Here is a 20,219-nt window from a genome sequence, read left to right as displayed (position 1 = left end):
CAGGAGAAACATATCGGCCGGTTATCAGGCGTTCGCCAGGGGTTGATGTGGAGCGGCGGCGGGCGAACCTGAGTAAGATGCGGCGGCGGCTGTGGGCGGCGGCGAGGCACATAAGCGTTAGTCGGGGACCGTGCCGCAACTTCAGCGTAGCAAAGTGGCGCCGCAACAGGCAAGGGCTCGGGAGCAGCTGGGATGGCTTCTGCGACTTGCTCTCGAATCATCTGATGGAGTGGCGACGACTGGGCAGGATCTTGTATCGGCGACGGCTGCAGCGATAAACAAGGCAATAGCGAGATCTGCCTGGCGACCTCCTCCCGAATCAGATCTTTAATGCGCCGCAGCAGGGACGGGTTTTCGTCAACTTCCAGTGCACAGAGCGGATCGTCACGCTGTGGCAGTCGGCGACGAGTCAAAGTGCGCTGCCTGCGCAACTCGTCGTAACTTTGGCACAAGCTTACGACTTCGCTTACGTTTTGGGGGTTTTTCGCCAGCAGCATCTGGAACGCGTCCTCGTCTATGCCTTTAAGGATGTGCTTGACCATGTCGGGCTCAGGCATCGACGGGTTCACGCGGCGGCAGAGATCTACTACATCCTCAATGTAGCAGGTGAAGGTCTCACCGGCCTGTTGAGCCCGCTCTCTTAAGCGCTGCTCCGCGAGAAGCTTGCGCACAGCTGGGCAACCGAATACGCCAGTGATGTTCGTTGTAAATGCGGGTCACGTTGCCCTATCAGCTGGGTGGTTCAGAAACCACTGTTCGGCCACCCCCCTCAAGGAGAAACCCGCGTTACTGAGCTTCGTGACATCGTCCCATCGATTGTACGCGCTTACTCGCTCAAAAGAAGAAAGCCAGTCCTCGACGTCCTGGTCGTCCGCGCCATTGAACTGCGGTGGGTCACGCTGCGGATCGCGCCGGAGCAGATGATAGCCGGCGGGGAAGGTGACGCGCTGTGTTGGGCATCACCAGGCATGGCTGACTCAGTGGGAGATGGCAGGGTGCGACTTCGGAGCTCCAGGCTTGAGGGTACACGGGGTGAGCTGAGGCGGAGAACCCGCACACTCCACCAGACTGTAAGATGGGTTTATTGCGGAAGGAAATGCGGCAGGATGCTCAGAGAAGGCAGTCCAAAGCAAGCGGGGCACACGGCTGGCTCTCACGCGCTCTTCTCGCGGTCCACGCTGAAGATGATGCCTATCCAGTTCACCGGTGCTTTATCTTCCTTGCCGTTATTGCACGACGGCCAATCTCCTTGCAAGGGTAGGAGATAGCATAGAGCTTTTGACCACTGTCACCTCTTCACACTACAATATATATATATATATATATATATATATATATATATATATATATATATATATATATGTTAAGTTATTTTTGTTTCCCACCCCCAAGTGCAGGAAACAAAAATAACATAAATACCCGAGAAAGTGCTGGGGAAACAGCCCCGCCGGTAGCGTAGTGGTTATCGCACCAGACCGGTATTCTGGAGGTCGTGGGTTCGGATCCCACCCGGCGGGCATTTTTTCACCACTTTCTTTTCGGCTCAAAAATTCTTCACCTCTTTCTATGACCCACCACAACCTCCCCTTTGCTTTCCGAGGTTTTCTTGACTGCCAACCCTTATTTTCTGTCATATATATATATATATATATATATATATATATATATATATATATATATATATATATATATATATATATATACGATAGAGAAGTCAAACTGAAAAACATAAGAATATATCTTCTAACGTTTCGACCGGGGACCGGTCTTTGTCGAAGATACAAAAAGTGCAGATCAGTTGGGTTTGAATACATTTCAGTTGTGATCGGGGCAAGCAGATGTGTCAAGCAAAACGTAGGCTCTACGCAACACAGAAGTATTCGAAACCCCAGAACGCTAGTGGTGGGGGGGGGGGGGGGAGTGTTGGAGTGGTGCCGGGGAACAGAGGGGAAAAGAGGGCGTAATCAAGGCAGGCGAAGCTATAGGATAAGAGGAAGGCGCTGCATGGCACTGAAGACCCCACGGGAAAGCAGGAAAGTGAGGGACTAGGGAGGGGCTCGTTTCCGGCTTGTTTCTTAACTGGAAATTGACTGGTTATGAGAAATGTATGGGGGAGACCAGAGTTAATTACGGACGCCTAGTGCAAGCGTTCACATACACACAGACACAAAAAAAGATGAAGGAAGGACGAGGGGGATTGAGATAAGAGAGGGTTTTTAAATGCAGAGCATTTCAGTAACTCACGATGTCACCCGCGTTGACGTCCGTAGTCCGCACCGCACCCTTCCCTATTATATAAAAAAATACTATCCGGCGCCCGGTTTCGATCCCTCGACCCTGCGGGCGGAACGCAATGTACATGGTGCTCTACCCACTGCGCCACAAAGCCGACACAGAATGGGACGAACGCGTCTTGTATCGTTGACTCATTCAAATTACTGCTGTCGAGCGCTCTCTCGTCAGCAGTTGCCATAAGTGCAACAACATTAACGTAACGCAAACTACTTACCGTCGTGCGCCCCCGGAAATGCTCTGCATTTGATCGTGCCCTTCGCGAGGGGGATGTTTCACTGCGTCTTCTCTCGGTCGCGGGACCCGTGGCGCCATCTGGCGGAGGCGCGGCACAACTCGTAGCACTTTTTTGAAAAAGCGCCTCGAAAGCGCGGCAAATATGAAATAGGGATTACGTGCTTTCGAGGCAATCCGCCGACGCGGCTGCTTTGTGTACAGACTCGGCGGCGAGCGTCCCGGGATTTTGGTGCTGACCGAACCCCATTTTTTTTTAGCGGGAGGGGTGTGAGAGCCGCAGCGGGGGAAGGCGGGGATGAAGGAGGTTCGAAGAAAGCCCCAAAACGGCATGTGGTTTCGCATGGGGTGAAAACGCGGAAGCGATTTCCTGCGTAAAACGTGATGGCGGAATGCGGGGATGAAAGAGGCACTACAACGCTGCCCCCCCCCCCCCCCCCCCCTTGCGTTTTGGGGCCTCGCATACTTCTGTGTTACCCGCCGCGGTGGCTCAGTGGCTAAGGCGTTGCGCTGCTGAGCACAAGATCGCGGGTTCGATTACCGACCGCGGCGGCCGCTTTTCTGATGGAGGCGAAAAGCAAAAACGCCCGTGTGTACGAGATTTCGGCGCACGTTAAAGATCCCCAGGTGGTCAAAATTAATCCGTAGCCCTCCACTACGGCGCGCCTAATCGCCTGCGTTGCGTTGGCGCGTTAAACCCCACAATCAATCAATCACTTCTGTGTCGCGTAGAGCCTACGTTTTGCTTGATACATCTGCTGACTCCGCCCACAACTGAAATGTATTTAAAGCCAACTGATCTGCGCTACTTGTATCTTTGAAAAAGACCGGTCCCCGGTGGAAACGTTAGAATAAATATTTTTTGTTTTTCAGTTTGATTTCTCTATCGTGCGCTAACCTCATAGCCAGGAACCTTTGCTCTTAACTATATATATGTATATTTATATATATATATATATACCCTCATGGCCACCAAAACAAACACGTGTACCCGCTGCACATGCGCATCCCGTATCTAGCCTCTTACCTTAAGCTGTTACTTCATTCGCAGAAATACTGAGAGAGGATGGCTGACGCAGTCCGAGCCCATAATCTGCATGAGGAATGCTTCGGCCAGTTTTCTTGCTGTGCGATCAGGGTGCTTGAAACGTACCGTCCGTACTTCCGTGTCGCAGTGACGCCACGGTGGCTTTTGGTGGTCATGAGGGTATATATATATAAGAGGCTATATAAGACAGAAATAAAAGTTGGCAGTCAAGAAAACCTCGGAAAGCAAAGGGGAGAATGTGGTAGGTCATTGAAACAGATAAAGAATTTGGAAAGGTAGAACGAAAGAAAGCGGAGAAAAAATGCCCGCCGGGTGGGATCCGTACCCACGACCTCCAGAATACTGGTCTGGTGCGATTGCACCACCCTTGCTTTTCACCCCTGTTTCCACGGTGGAGGGGGGAATTACCTTGTTTATTTTTTTTCTTCTTCTCGTTGTTTCTTTTCTTGTTTGGCTCCTTTTTCTCGTGTTCGTACCGCGTGACTGTGGGTTCTTGTTATCCTTTTTGTATTTTTATTTTTATTTATTTACTTTTTGTCTACCTCTTCCACTTCTCTAATTCTTTTGCTGCCCACCAAACATGATCCCACTTTACAAACTCTCCCTTCCCTTGCCCTGCCCTCGGCCTTGCTACAATTTTCTGTATATAAATAACCCTGAAACCAACTTATTCTGTACTCTGAAGAAAGGAAGTCCTCTTCTTGAAACGTCAGGAAACTTTATTTTTAGTTTTATTGTCTTTCTCATGTGTCTCTGTCTCTACTTACCTTATTTTTTCGCGCTCTGTGTGAGTTTTTATGTTTCCACACTCTCTCTCTCTCTCTCTCTCTCTCTCTCTCTCTATATATATATATATATATATATATATATATATATATATAGTATAAGTAAAGAGTCGGATACACAGCAAGAACAATAACAAACAATGTTTACTTACGTAGCGGCAATGGGACTTGCCTTCATCAGAGTAAAGTTACATGATTATGGTGTCGCAAACATTGAACACATTTCTTATATAGGTTTGCATAAAACTGTAAGAAGGAATGGAAAATGTTTCGCAAATGGAGAGTGTGCATACAGTCAGGCTACGCCTACGTTACAACATCAACCAACAAAAAAAAAAAAAAAAAAAGGGGGGGGGGGAGCAAGAGAGAGAAAAAGGGGTCGTGTTAACAATGCAGCGTTCAAGGTTGCACCATGACGGGTCAACGTATGCCGCGCGGGTTGCAAGTTCAGACAATGGGGGATAATGGTCAACCGCGGTTTGTAAAGAAAGGGAAGAGTATACAGCAAGGTATTCAGTGGCTGGGGAGACTGGTTCTAGGGAAAGCGAAGATGGGTGTGCCCCCCGCGGATGAAGAGAATAGATAGGGTGCACAAAAGAGCATTTCACAGAAGCTAGCAATCGAACAGGAAATAGGTAGGGTCACAAAAGGTTAAACATGAATAGATCACAAAGAGTTAAACATTCTTAAGTGGTGGTGGGAACGAGGCCTCCTTCTCCCGGACAAATGGCATTGTTGAGCCGCATTAAGCTAACAAAGCTGCTGTATTAGGAGAGTTTCTGCGAATTCTGATGGCAAACTCGAGGGTAGGAATAATGAACATAGTTATCAAAATTATGAAGCCGCTAAGTTTATTCGAGGGATAAGCACGTTAATTTTCCGTAACTTTCATTAATTCCAAATGTGGCTGACCCAAACTTATAAATGAGATAAGATTCCCGAACCTCGCGGTCGTGGTGCGTTTTGAAGGCGGATTCTAAAATCGTTGCTTTAAGATGATCAAATGCATGCCCGGGACTGTTCACATGTCTTGACAGGGGCAAATAAGGGCAGCTTTTTGCATGAGAGCGGTGATTATTGAACCGTATTCGGAAGGGCGTTTCAGTTTGGCCGATATATTGTTGCCTACAAACAGTGCACTCTAGAAGATATACGACATTAGCGGAGTCACAGTTAAAGTTACCTTTTATATTTACGTAGTAGTCTGAAGCCGTGCTGGTGGCGCGCTGTGTAGTGGTCATGTGTGGGCATACTTTACATCGGGGTTTATTGCAGGGCATGCAGCCAGTAGTTGCCGGTCGGTTGATACGAGAGTTAGTAAGAAAGTCCCCTAAATTCTTATTACGCCGGTAGACAACGCGTGGTGGTTCGGGGAATATGCTTTTTAAGCGGTCACTTTGCATTAGGATATTGTGATGTTTTTTTAGCACGGTTGACACTCTTGGAGCGGAGGATGAGTGGGTTAAAACTAAGTTAGTTTGCGGGTTCCCGTTCGGGGCTTTTTTCTTACAGATTTCGTTACGGTCTAATTGGTTGGCTCGCACAATAGCGTCGTCGATAACTTTTTCCGGGTATTTTTTATTCAGGAGGGAGGTCTTGAGTTCTCGACAGTTTGAGTCAAAGTCGGCTTGGTTTGAGCAAATTCTCCTAAATCGGTGGGCTTGGCTGTAAGGTATTGCTGTCTTGCAGTGTCTGACATGGCTACTTCGGAAGTGCAAATACTGCCGCGTGTCTGTCGGTTTTCTATACAGTTTAGTTTGAAGCCGACCTTGGAAGGTAGTAACGGTGACGTCCAGAAAGTTTACACTGTGTTCCGAATAGGAATGAGCAAGGGAAATACTAGGATGGGCTAGATTAAATGCCTCAATGAAGGTGAGGAGTTCCGCCTCACCGTGTTGCCAAATCATGAATATGTCATCAATATACCTTTTATAGTACATTGGCTTTAAATTTTGGGTGTCAAGAAAGTTTGATTCGAGGTGAGCCATAAAGATATTAGCGTAGTTAGGTCCGATTCGAGTTCCCATTGACGTTCCGCTGACTTGCACGTAATGAACTCCGTCGAACTCAAAATTGTTAAGTTCAAGAATAAGCCTAAGGAATGTTTGGAGAGCAGAAGAATCGATAGGTTTGTCGCACGATGACTGCTCATACGCAAGGGATACAGCGGCGATGCCATCTTCATGGGGGATGTTAGTATACAGTGACGCAACATCAAGGGTGACTAGAAGGCAGTTATCAGGAACTTCAATTTTTGAGATGTCTGAGAGAAAGTCATTGGTATCCTTAATGAAGGAGGGAAAGCTGGGCGGAATGTCGCAAATGAGATTATCCACATAGCGCGAGAGGTTTTCGGTAACAGTGCCAATGCCAGAAACAATGGGGCGCCCTGGGTTGTTCACCTTGTGAATCTTTGGGAGAAGATAGAATTTACCGGCTACTGGGCTTAAGGGGGTCAGGGAACGAGCCGTGGTTTCATTTATTGTTTTATTTTTAACAAGCTCAGCAAGTTTATCTTTGACAATTTGCTTATAAACTTGAGTGGGATCATTGGGTAGTGCTTTATAGAACGTCGATACTGATAGTTGCTTATTGGCCTCGTTAACATAGTCGGTTTTGTCAAGGATTACGATTGCGCCTCCCTTGTCGGCAGGTTTAGTAATTATGTCGGGACAGCTTGCGAGTTCCTCTAGGGCTTTCTTTTCGTTGGTAGTCATGTTGTGGCGGAAAGAATTTTGTGTTTGGTATGCTTTTCGCACATCGCGTTGGACAGCTTTGATGTACATGTCGAGGCAACTATCACGCTGTGTGGGAGGGGTCCAGTGCTTATAGCTAGGTAGGGTTCTGCGGGCTTCTTCCGTCGCGGGGTGATCGTAGAAGTATTCTCGTAGCCTCATGTTTCTGGCGAAGTTATCTAAGTCCTTAAAAAGTTGAAATTCATCAAAACCACCAGTAGCCGGGCAAAAGTTTAGGCCCTTTGACAAGACGTTCATCTGAGCTGGGGAGAGGGTTATGCTTGAAAGGTTCATTACATTCCCGGTAAGGTTTTCTTTTGTGACGGCAGGCGAGGGAAAAATATTAGTACAGTGGTTTAACTGAACTGTTTGGGGTGCAGTAGTCGAAGCATTTATTACAGTCGTAGTGACATTATCGGCCGTATTGTCAGAGTTGGGGCAGTTACTAGTGCCGGAGCTTGTTAGGTTCTTACGCATGTGGCCAGTGTTAGAAATCTTATCTCGGTTAAACTTTCGGGCTTTTGTTCGGGATATGGCGGAGGCCGTCTTAGACTCGTAGTTGCTTAAAAGGTTCAACTCTCTTTTGCTTAGTCCCTGACTAAGTAGTTCCTCTTTCTTTCGGAGAGAATGGGCCGTAGTTTCGTAGTGATTGAGGATTATTTCAGTTAATTGTAAAGATGCTTTATCGAGTACCTGTTTCCACTTATTCATGTTGGACGGGGAGAGTTCGGTAGTAGCAGGTTTTATTCTAATCCTAAGACCCCTGGGAGCGACCGCGGCAGTCAAGTACTGTGCAAGAGCGGAAACGTGCAATTCGGAACGTACGCGCTTTTCGGTGATTTTTCTTAGCTTTAAAAACTGTCTTGAAACGGGGAAGGAGGCCGCGTTACCTGTTTTTTCGTGTTGTAGTCAGTTGCTGCTATGCCGATTCTTTCGAAGGTTGTAAGGGCATGTGGCACGGAGGGCTGGATTTTGGACCCCGGAAGGTCCGGCGGACGCGCTGCTGTTGGTTTTCGTGGGCTCGGCGGTCGCTGAAGATGCGGAGGTTGGGCGTGGCATGCTGTTGGTGCGGCGCCGGTCAGGGAGCTTCTTAGTGTCGCCGCGAGCGTTTCCTCGGGGCGTTGTGGCCGCTGCAGGTTTGCCAGTAGGGGTTGGCATGTCGCTGGCGCGACGCTCGTCCGTGGACTTCGGGGTTGGGGCGCTGGCGCTCGCCCGGGGCGCCGTGGTTGTGGTGGATCTGGGGGGCGGTGGCGGTGGGCTGCTGGCACGACACTGCTCCGGGGTCCTTACACTGGATAGAATTGGAGGCAGTGGTGGGAAGTCGCTGTCATTTGGCAATATAGCCGGGGCTGCAACTGGGTCGGCGGTGCATGCGAAGTCGCGCCAGCCCAGAGGGTTGCAGCGCTGTTGCATGAAGCAGAGTGCACGAATGTGGCCGGCCAGCAAGGCCACACCCTCGAAGCTCGGGTGTAAGCCGTCCGCAGCGAGTACTCGGCAGGCTGGAAGGTGCTCAAAGCCATGATCGACGAAGCGGACAAAGCGTGAGTGGCGGCAAAATTCGCGGAGAAGTGAGTTGAAACGGCGTGCCTTTTCGTTGCAGCAGCGAGCGAAGCGAGAGATGCGGTAGTCGCGGCGGCGGTTAGCGGAGCGGGGAAGAATGAGACTGGCGTTAATAGTGGAAATGTTCGGTCGAGATTCCAGAATGAGGTCAGTCAGTGAGCGGTAGTCAGAGAAAGCATGTTCAGCGGAAGTAGAGCTGAGATCATTAGTACCAACATGCAGAAAAACTGTAGTGGCAGAGGCAGGGATAAAGTCGATCAGTGAGCGTGCGTCAGCAATGCATGCGCCAGGCTGAGAAACAAAAGCGGGGGTTCCAGGGCAGAGGGGATCGAAGTGATGATACAGATACTTGGTCTGGGAGTCCCCGATCACAACTGCTGTGGTTTCGGTCTGCGGAAATTTCCAGATGATGCTCTTTGCTGTGGTCCTGTCAGCGCTCATGGTAGAAACAAATCTAGAGAAAGATAAACTCACAAAGCGCGCAGAAATAGTATAAGTAAAGAGTCGGATACACAGCAAGAACAATAACAAACAATGTTTACTTACGCAGCGGCAATGGGACTTGCCTTCATCAGAGTAAAGTTACATGATTATGGTGTCGCAAACATTGAACACATTTCTTATATAGGTTTGCATAAAACTGTAAGAAGGAATGGAAAATGTTTCGCAAATGGAGAGTGTGCATACAGTCAGGCTACGCCTACGTTACAACATCAACCAACAAAAAAAAAAAAAAAAAAAGGGGGGGGGGGAGCAAGAGAGAGAAAAAGGGGTCGTGTTAACAATGCAGCGTTCAAGGTTGCACCATGACGGGTCAACGTATGCCGCGCGGGTTGCAAGTTCAGACAATGGGGGATAATGGTCAACCGCGGTTTGTAAAGAAAGGGAAGAGTATACAAACCGCGGTTGACCATTATCCCCCATTGTCTGAACTTGCAACCCGCGCGGCATACGTTGACCCGTCATGGTGCAACCTTGAACGCTGCATTGTTAACACGACCCCTTTTTCTCTCTCTTGCTCCCCCCCCCCTTTTTTTTTTTTTTTTTTGTTGGTTGATGTTGTAACGTAGGCGTAGCCTGACTGTATGCACACTCTCCATTTGCGAAACATTTTCCATTCCTTCTTACAGTTTTATGCAAACCTATATAAGAAATGTGTTCAATGTTTGCGACACCATAATCATGTAACTTTACTCTGATGAAGGCAAGTCCCATTGCCGCTACGTAAGTAAACATTGTTTGTTATTGTTCTTGCTGTGTATCCGACTCTTTACTTATACTATTTCTGCGCGCTTTGTGAGTTTATCTTTCTCTAGATTTGTTTCTACCATGAGCGCTGACAGGACCACAGCAAAGAGCATCATCTGGAAATTTCCGCAGACCGAAACCACAGCAGTTGTGATCGGGGACTCCCAGACCAAGTATCTGTATCACCACTTCGATCCCCTCTGCCCTGGAACCCCCGCTTTTGTTTCTCAGCCTGGCGCATGCATTGCTGACGCACGCTCACTGATCGACTTTATCCCTGCCTCTGCCACTACAGTTTTTCTGCATGTTGGTACTAATGATCTCAGCTTTACTTCCGCTGAACATGCTTTCTCTGACTACCGCTCACTGACTGACCTCATTCTGGAATCTCGACCGAACATTTCCACTATTAACGCCAGTCTCATTCTTCCCCGCTCCGCTAACCGCCGCCGCGACTACCGCATCTCTCGCTTCGCTCGCTGCTGCAACGAAAAGGCACGCCGTTTCAACTCACTTCTCCGCGAATTTTGCCGCCACTCACGCTTTGTCCGCTTCGTCGATCATGGCTTTGAGCACCTTCCAGCCTGCCGAGTACTCGCTGCGGACGGCTTACACCCGAGCTTCGAGGGTGTGGCCTTGCTGGCCGGCCACATTCGTGCACTCTGCTTCATGCAACAGCGCTGCAACCCTCTGGGCTGGCGCGACTTCGCATGCACCGCCGACCCAGTTGCAGCCCCGGCTATATTCCCAAATGACAGCGACTTCCCACCACTGCCTCCAATTCTATCCAGTGTAAGGACCCCGGAGCAGTGTCGTGCCAGCAGCCCACCGCCACCGCCCCCCAGATCCACCACAACCACGGCGCCCCGGGCGAGCGCCAGCGCCCCAACCCCGAAGTCCACGGACGAGCGTCGCGCCAGCGACATGCCAACCCCTACTGGCAAACCTGCAGCGGCCACAACGCCCCGAGGAAACGCTCGCGGCGACACTAAGAAGCTCCCTGACCGGCGCCGCACCAACAGCATGCCACGCCCAACCTCCGCATCTTCAGCGACCGCCGAGCCCACGAAAACCAACAGCAGCGCGTCCGCCGGACCTTCCGGGGTCCAAAATCCAGCCCTCCGTGCCACATGCCCTTACAACCTTCGAAAGAATCGGCATAGCAGCAACTGACTACAACACGAAAAAACAGGTAACGCGGCCTCCTTCCCCGTTTCAAGACAGTTTTTAAAGCTAAGAAAAATCACCGAAAAGCGCGTACGTTCCGAATTGCACGTTTCCGCTCTTGCACAGTACTTGACTGCCGCGGTCGCTCCCAGGGGTCTTAGGATTAGAATAAAACCTGCTACTACCGAACTCTCCCCGTCCAACATGAATAAGTGGAAACAGGTACTCGATAAAGCATCTTTACAATTAACTGAAATAATCCTCAATCACTACGAAACTACGGCCCATTCTCTCCGAAAGAAAGAGGAACTACTTAGTCAGGGACTAAGCAAAAGAGAGTTGAACCTTTTAAGCAACTACGAGTCTAAGACGGCCTCCGCCATATCCCGAACAAAAGCCCGAAAGTTTAACCGAGATAAGATTTCTAACACTGGCCACATGCGTAAGAACCTAACAAGCTCCGGCACTAGTAACTGCCCCAACTCTGACAATACGGCCGATAATGTCACTACGACTGTAATAAATGCTTCGACTACTGCACCCCAAACAGTTCAGTTAAACCACTGTACTAATATTTTTCCCTCGCCTGCCGTCACAAAAGAAAACCTTACCGGGAATGTAATGAACCTTTCAAGCATAACCCTCTCCCCAGCTCAGATGAACGTCTTGTCAAAGGGCCTAAACTTTTGCCCGGCTACTGGTGGTTTTGATGAATTTCAACTTTTTAAGGACTTAGATAACTTCGCCAGAAACATGAGGCTACGAGAATACTTCTACGATCACCCCGCGACGGAAGAAGCCCGCAGAACCCTACCTAGCTATAAGCACTGGACCCCTCCCACACAGCGTGATAGTTGCCTCGACATGTACATCAAAGCTGTCCAATGCGATGTGCGAAAAGCATACCAAACACAAAATTCTTTCCGCCACAACATGACTACCAACGAAAAGAAAGCCCTAGAGGAACTCGCAAGCTGTCCCGACATAATTATTAAACCTGCCGACAAGGGAGGCGCAATCGTAATCCTTGACAAAACCGACTATGTTAACGAGGCCAATAAGCAACTATCAGTATCGACGTTCTATAAAGCACTACCCAATGATCCCACTCAAGTTTATAAGCAAATTGTCAAAGATAAACTTGCTGAGCTTGTTAAAAATAAAACAATAAATGAAACCACGGCTCGTTCCCTGACCCCCTTAAGCCCAGTAGCCGGTAAATTCTATCTTCTCCCAAAGATTCACAAGGTGAACAACCCAGGGCGCCCCATTGTTTCTGGCATTGGCACTGTTACCGAAAACCTCTCGCGCTATGTGGATAATCTCATTTGCGACATTCCGCCCAGCTTTCCCTCCTTCATTAAGGATACCAATGACTTTCTCTCAGACATCTCAAAAATTGAAGTTCCTGATAACTGCCTTCTAGTCACCCTTGATGTTGCGTCACTGTATACTAACATCCCCCATGAAGATGGCATCGCCGCTGTATCCCTTGCGTATGAGCAGTCATCGTGCGACAAACCTATCGATTCTTCTGCTCTCCAAACATTCCTTAGGCTTATTCTTGAACTTAACAATTTTGAGTTCGACGGAGTTCATTACGTGCAAGTCAGCGGAACGTCAATGGGAACTCGAATCGGACCTAACTACGCTAATATCTTTATGGCTCACCTCGAATCAAACTTTCTTGACACCCAAAATTTAAAGCCAATGTACTATAAAAGGTATATTGATGACATATTCATGATTTGGCAACACGGTGAGGCGGAACTCCTCACCTTCATTGAGGCATTTAATCTAGCCCATCCTAGTATTTCCCTTGCTCATTCCTATTCGGAACACAGTGTAAACTTTCTGGACGTCACCGTTACTACCTTCCAAGGTCGGCTTCAAACTAAACTGTATAGAAAACCGACAGACACGCAGCAGTATTTGCACTTCCGAAGTAGCCATGTAAGACACTGCAAGACAGCAATACCTTACAGCCAAGCCCACCGATTTAGGAGAATTTGCTCAAACCAAGCCGACTTTGACTCAAACTGTCGAGAACTCAAGACCTCCCTCCTGAATAAAAAATACCCGGAAAAAGTTATCGACGACGCTATTGTGCGAGCCAACCAATTAGACCGTAACGAAATCTGTAAGAAAAAAGCCCCGAACGGGAACCCGCAAACTAACTTAGTTTTAACCCACTCATCCTCCGCTCCAAGAGTGTCAACCGTGCTAAAAAAACATCACAATATCCTAATGCAAAGTGACCGCTTAAAAAGTATATTCCCCGAACCACCACGCGTTGTCTACCGGCGTAATAAGAATTTAGGGGACTTTCTTACTAACTCTCGTATCAACCGACCGGCAACTACTGGCTGCATGCCCTGCAATAAACCCCGATGTAAAGTATGCCCACACATGACCACTACACAGCGCGCCACCAGCACGGCTTCAGACTACTACGTAAATATAAAAGGTAACTTTAACTGTGACTCCGCTAATGTCGTATATCTTCTAGAGTGCACTGTTTGTAGGCAACAATATATCGGCCAAACTGAAACGCCCTTCCGAATACGGTTCAATAATCACCGCTCTCATGCAAAAAGCTGCCCTTATTTGCCCCTGTCAAGACATGTGAACAGTCCCGGGCATGCATTTGATCATCTTAAAGCAACGATTTTAGAATCCGCCTTCAAAACGCACCACAACCGCGAGGTTCGGGAATCTTATCTCATTTATAAGTTTGGGTCAGCCACACTTGGAATTAATGAAAGTTACGGAAAATTAACGTGCTTATCCCTCGAATAAACTTAGCGGCTTCATAATTTTGATAACTATGTTCATTATTCCTACCCTCGAGTTTGCCATCAGAATTCGCAGAAACTCTCCTAATACAGCAGCTTTGTTAGCTTAATGCGGCTCAACAATGCCATTTGTCCGGGAGAAGGAGGCCTCGTTCCCACCACCACTTAAGAATGTTTAACTCTTTGTGATCTATTCATGTTTAACCTTTTGTGACCCTACCTATTTCCTGTTCGATTGCTAGCTTCTGTGAAATGCTCTTTTGTGCACCCTATCTATTCTCTTCATCCGCGGGGGGCACACCCATCTTCGCTTTCCCTAGAACCAGTCTCCCCAGCCACTGAATACCTTGCTGTATACTCTTCCCTTTCTTTACAAACCGCGGTTGACCATTATCCCCCATTGTCTGAACTTGCAACCCGCGCGGCATACGTTGACCCGTCATGGTGCAACCTTGAACGCTGCATTGTTAACACGACCCCTTTTTCTCTCTCTTGCTCCCCCCCCCCCCCCCTTTTTTTTTTTTTTTTTTTTTGTTGGTTGATGTTGTAACGTAGGCGTAGCCTGACTGTATGCACACTCTCCATTTGCGAAACATTTTCCATTCCTTCTTACAGTTTTATGCAAACCTATATAAGAAATGTGTTCAATGTTTGCGACACCATAATCATGTAACTTTACTCTGATGAAGGCAAGTCCCATTGCCGCTACGTAAGTAAACATTGTTTGTTATTGTTCTTGCTGTGTATCCGACTCTTTACTTATACTATTTCTGCGCGCTTTGTGAGTTTATCTTTCTCTAGATTTATATATATATATATATATATATATATATATATATATATATATATATATATATATATATATATATATATATATGTGTGTGTGTGTGTGTGTGTGTGTGTGTGTGTGTGTGTGTTTTCTGTGAAAATAAACCTTTCAGTTTGTTAGTAAGCGCGGGTGGTGTGGTCCTTCTTTCTTGTCCGTGTTTTATAGTTCGCGCTTAATTTTCAACAATGTATGTTCACCAACTAGTTCGACTGTCAATTTTACTTCGTTGCAAACTTTTCATGATAATCAAAACGCATTATGAATCAAACCGGGAAAGCCGGTTTCCGTTTTACCTTGCAGCAGAACGTAAAAAATGAACGGATCAGACAACTGCGCGTCGACCGACCACCATGTAGCACCTGGCCCTGTACATAGAAAAGCATGCGCGTTAAATAAAAATGTGTGCTTCGTCCGAAAGTATTTCTCATTGATATTTTTTCTTGCGCTTTTGCCAGGATGGACTAAGTACAAGCGTTTGTCAGGAACACTCAAGCGTGTTGTTTGTTTCTGTACGCAGGGAGAAAAATTCTTGGAGGCTTTTTATGATAACTTGCCGATATTGCGCCTCGGAATATGCACGCTCGACGAATGCAGCGAGGAAGATCTACAGAAGCTGTTCAGAGCAGGTACTTTTCTTTGTCCATGTCCGCAGACCTCTGTATGGGAAGCATCGACTCCCTGGAATATGACCCAGACGGTCGCTTCGTCTAGGCGGGAGGAATATGTATACAAGAAAAGCCCTATTTTTCTCATGACGCAGTTTGACTCTTTTTCTGCTATTTCGAAGGGAAAATTCATGTGTGCACATTCTTAACGAGACAGTTCATGTATTTACAAAAAGTTGATTAGTTTATTAGGTTAAGGTCTTAAACATTTAGGCGGTGTTCTCAGTTCTTTCTGAACACTTGTATCAACTTTTCTGCGAGACAAATCCCTGAAAAGTGCCTTTTCTCTCGCTGCTATTCCTGGACGACTGTACGACGTCAGCTTTCAACAGATTTCGGTGTCGTTTATTTGGTAGGAAGTGTGAATATAAAAAAATAGGTGGCACTAACCATGGAATCAGGGAACGTCAAAACCTTGAAAGTGGAGGTCGTGCCATGTCACAATGAAACAATGTCGTGACTTTACTGTTGCACTTTTTGAGGCCACTGCGAAGACCTTTTTAACAAACTCGTTGCTCATGCGCTCCATACGTGAACTCGAGAGGTGTATGCGGCAGTTATACAATCACAGGCTATGAGCAACCCAGCGAGCTTTTTCTGTTTATGTGTGTGTTAGAGACATGTACTAAAGCCCGGATGAGTTATTTGAGCATATAACACGTTTCGGCCAAATCTCATATTTGCTCGGTGATGCGATTTCGGGTATACGTGCCGGCTCATAGTAGCTGAGAGAAGAAAAATTAAGACACAAAAGGAAAAAGATAATGATAAAGGCAGAGGGCACGTTACACAGTTTGACTCTAATGCTTTCGCTATCAATTCATCATAAGGGGTGCTTTGGTCTTCTCGTAATTTTTTGTTCTGAAAAAAAAGTCAGTTTGAACCATCACTCTAGATAAATTGTACCGTCAAATCACACCACTGGTTTCGTTTTGCCATTGCAGTGCTCCCGTCGTCTCTAGGTGTTACCGTCACAGACTGCGTTACCTCAGTTGCCCCTGCTGTAACGAGGGGCCAAATCATCATTATGTAAGTAAATTCCCGCGTGCTTCCCCGCAGTGCCGGACCAACAAAGCATCCAGAGACAGGCGGTCTTGTTGATTTCAATGCCTTTCTCTCCGCAGAGCGTTTCTGGGCTCCCTCGGTCTGATGGTCGTGCTCGGAACAGCCGTGGACGTGTGCATCCCGCAAAAGAAGCACTCAAGCCAGATAAAGCGTAGGTGCATTTCTCCGGTGTAAACGACACCCAACACGGTAGCGCTGTGAGTGAGGCGATGAGCTGCCGACTAAGTCGGGAAGCAGTTATGTCCATGTGCATGACATTTCCGCTTGCGAACACTCTAGGTATAAGTAAACCCGCAGCCTTACACTACTGGGTGCCTCATAGTGGGTACGGACATTTTTGTGCGGAAAGCCACCATCAGCAGTTTTCAGAAACACGCCCCCATTACGATGCCTCCCTTTTCTTTGAGGGCATAAATGAGGTCTTTCGTTCGGATTATTGTTACCAGAATTGTTGCCAGAATTATTGCCAGAATGAAACGTGGTGTGAAGGGCAGTCAAGCCACCACCACAATTCGTATATCTACCCGGCCTTTTAATAGATCCCGGTGACGAAGTAGGGCGACGCAACGTCAAATAAAACTTCAATTTACCTGATAAGCCACGGGAAAAAATGCTAGGGGTAACACTTCGAGATCAACAAACTCAACACTTCAACATCGACACTCCGACGGGACAGACTCGGAGGGAGTAAATCGAATAGCTTCCTTAGTCGGACGCTCCATTTTCACGAATTGAAGTCTAAGGGCAAAGCATTTTACCAAACCAGAATTCCACACTCGCCTAATAACACACTTTGCAGACGCAGCCGTAAATATGTTCCCATAGCCCAAAGCAACACAACTGCCATATATACTAAGGGAGGCGCAGGAAGCCGGAATACAAGCGCGACAGGATAAATGAGATGCAGTTTGATGTCATGGTTCCAACACAGTTATGCGGCTATGACATTTGCTCGGTTATGCCGTGCCGTCATGTCAGCGTCAGAACATGGCATTGCACGGCGTGGGTTGAGCCCTCAACATGTACTTTTGTAGCGTGAGCTACACTGGCCGAGGTTGAGCAGTTTCGCGTGGCTCCTGGAGAGCCGTTCTACGCGTGCGCGAGGAGCAGTGACGTCACACGGCGCACAGAACGTTAATCGCTGCCCGGCGTCTCACACACTCCATGCGCCCAGCGTCTTCGCCGACCTCCGTTCCGCACGTGGCGGCCCGGTCCACTTGATGATCATGCGAGGGGTGGCCGGGTGTGGAACCGATGGCTCGTGCGTCGCAGCAACACCGGCGTGCGCCTGTGGAACCAGCTTAGCTCTGGGGTGATTCGATTGGTGACGCTGCGCCAGAGCCGCTTGATAAATATACATGTGTCACATAATGCGTATATAGCGTGTGTGCCTCATTGAAGCAGCAGTAAGCATGATAAGCAAGCTAATCCTAGACAACCAGGAAAACTAAGAATAACCAGCTGAACCTTAGCTCACGCTACGTATATCCTGGCATAGCCGAGCTAAGCCACTGCTAATTTTTTTCCTCTGCTGAAGGAAATTCGTATCTTTTGAGGGTTCATGATTGTATTTTCGAAACTGTTGAGGGTTCAGGCTCATACTTTACGTGCCGGGGTTTCAATGCCGCTAATAGTACGTATTTGCAATGGAGGAGCTTATTTAGGGTTCCTTGACTACACCCCCAAACAGGATAGCGAACACATAAAGCATGCACGACATTTCAGCTTCTCGCCTAGCAGCACTTGCCTTGTTTTCCCTCCACTGATAAATGTTCCAGACCGCCATTGAATGAAGAACCACATTAATTTATCTCTGGTGCATCAACTTCTAGTCGAAGCTTATATCAATAAACTCTTTCCGAATAGGAACTAACATGGAAACGTTTAATCCATAGCATATATCCCTAACAGTCAGAAAACAAAAAATTCAGGTAATCTTGCCCTCCCGCGGAAGACATAAATGACGGAGCTGTTGTAGGTGATCATTGACGGACACAAAGTGTAGTTACAGTGTCATTGTGGTGTCCTGTTAGACGTCGGTGGCATGGCATCATGGCATTTCAGCGACGTTATGTTGAGCAAGGCCAGAATGAGCTCGTCGATTTGGTCGACGTTTTCGTACGCCACTCTGCAAGCGCAACGTATCGTCTCTAGCAGATGCTTTGCACACCGCGCCTCTCTAAGCAGAGTGGCCTCTTCCCCGTCGGCCGGGCGAACTATCCGCATAGGCCAGACCGTGTGGGGTCAGTGATCCCCTACAGCAGCTTCGACATTCAAGCCGCGGCTCTTGCACGACACAGAGCGCATGCGCACGATGACACGGGGACGAGCGAACGAGGGGCGTACGCTGTGACGTGTCTTTCTCGTTCCGAGCAATGGTTGCCACGATACGGCCAACGCTGGAGTGTTTTGTGGCCAATTTTCGCCAATATCCCTAACTGGGTATTCTAGGCTTGATGAGCGTGCGCTCGAGGCACGCGTGCACGAATGGTCGGTCAGGAACAATAATAACAACAATTTTCTTGGTATTTTTAATTGCGGACACCATACACAAACAATTTGCTCAACAGCTTCGCTGTTAAAATATTTCACATAACGTCGCTTTCTATAGCCAATTCAGGATCTTCGCGGAGAATCGCATCCATGAGACTAGCAAGAACTTCTGCAATGTTACTTTCGTATTAATAATTGTTTATGAAGCGTGGTTCATAACAGCAGCAAAACATCAGGGGTGCAAATAAATTCCCAGGAGATTGGTAGCTCATGGAGCACTCTTAAATAAATAGAAAATTTTTTTATTGGTGAACGCGCCACCATAAACAGTATTATTATAACACCGCGCAGTGGGCAATGCTACATCCGGGATCGTAGTTGACATAGTATATTATGCGCTAAGCCCCTTAGAAGCTCGGGATGCCGGTGTCTCCTGTCATCGTCGTAGAATCTCGTATCATGTAGTCACACTACTAGAACACTGGGACATTATTTTTCCAACGCCTTGCGCTAGACCATTTCATCTCCGTGGGCAAATACATGTACTAGAAGAACACACGGGGGCACTCGTTTTCCCACGCTTCGCACCAAACGCGTGATGCTTCAAGGACACAAGACTTTTAAAGCTAAACTGTATACCTCTACCCGCCAACGGTTTCATCTCCGTGGCAAAAAACGCCAAGGCGCCAAGAATACCCTTATACACTGCATGCTTCACCCCTCCCCAGGTTTCATGTTAGTGGAGATGGGCCGGCTTTTATTTGGCCTGCACTCCTGTCTCTTTCAAGGCATCCTGCTTTGTGCTGCGACGTCGTTCTCCCTGGTGTCCAACACGAGGACGCTGCTACATGTGGCCGCTGACAAGTTCTCCGAGGGCTACCGCTACAGGTTTTTGCATGGAATGCGCTTTCTAAGCATCGTCTGGGTAGTCCTAGGACACTGCTACGGTTCACCGTCGGAAGTGTGGTGTACGTGAGTAGTAGTAGTACTATAGTATGTTTACTGTTTTATGAGGCGGACTTAGCCTTGCAAACAACTCCGGCAATCGCTCAGCCATTATCGTATCAAAGACGCGGAGAGTGAGCGTTCATCACTTGGTTCTTTAGACTGCATTTGAGTGCAGGGCCTCCTCGCCATCTTACTTTTTATACTCATCGCTGAACAAATAACTGCATGGTATGTGTGGCATATACAACCGTTTTATAAACTCTCGCACAAAGCGCTCGTGAATTTTCGCACCAAGAGAACGGAAACTGAACATTTTATTTTTTTACATAATGAATTGTCATACCTACACTAAGGC

The 20,219-nt window shown here is 47.7% G+C and overlaps 1 protein-coding gene across 1 annotated transcript in view; it reads left to right on the top strand.

The window, feature by feature from the left end:
* Positions 1 to 20,219, top strand: part of LOC144138975 (nose resistant to fluoxetine protein 6-like) — a 100,771-nt gene that overhangs the window by 31,320 nt on the left and 49,232 nt on the right. Inside the window, exons 4-7 of the mRNA XM_077671478.1 lie at positions 15,211 to 15,319; positions 16,303 to 16,387; positions 16,483 to 16,574; positions 19,705 to 19,884. Of these exons, the coding sequence (XP_077527604.1) occupies positions 15,211 to 15,319; positions 16,303 to 16,387; positions 16,483 to 16,574; positions 19,705 to 19,884 (466 nt within the window). The remainder of the gene's footprint in view (positions 1 to 15,210; positions 15,320 to 16,302; positions 16,388 to 16,482; positions 16,575 to 19,704; positions 19,885 to 20,219) is intronic.

The sequence above is a fragment of the Haemaphysalis longicornis genome, unplaced genomic scaffold, assembly GCF_048455015.1.
Source record: "Haemaphysalis longicornis isolate Haplotype H1 unplaced genomic scaffold, Haemaphysalis longicornis Haplotype H1 scaffold_5, whole genome shotgun sequence".
Classification (NCBI taxonomy): Eukaryota; Metazoa; Arthropoda; class Arachnida; order Ixodida; family Ixodidae; genus Haemaphysalis; species Haemaphysalis longicornis.
Note: the sequence above shows the minus strand (reverse complement) of the source record. Positions and strands in the feature narration are given on the sequence as shown.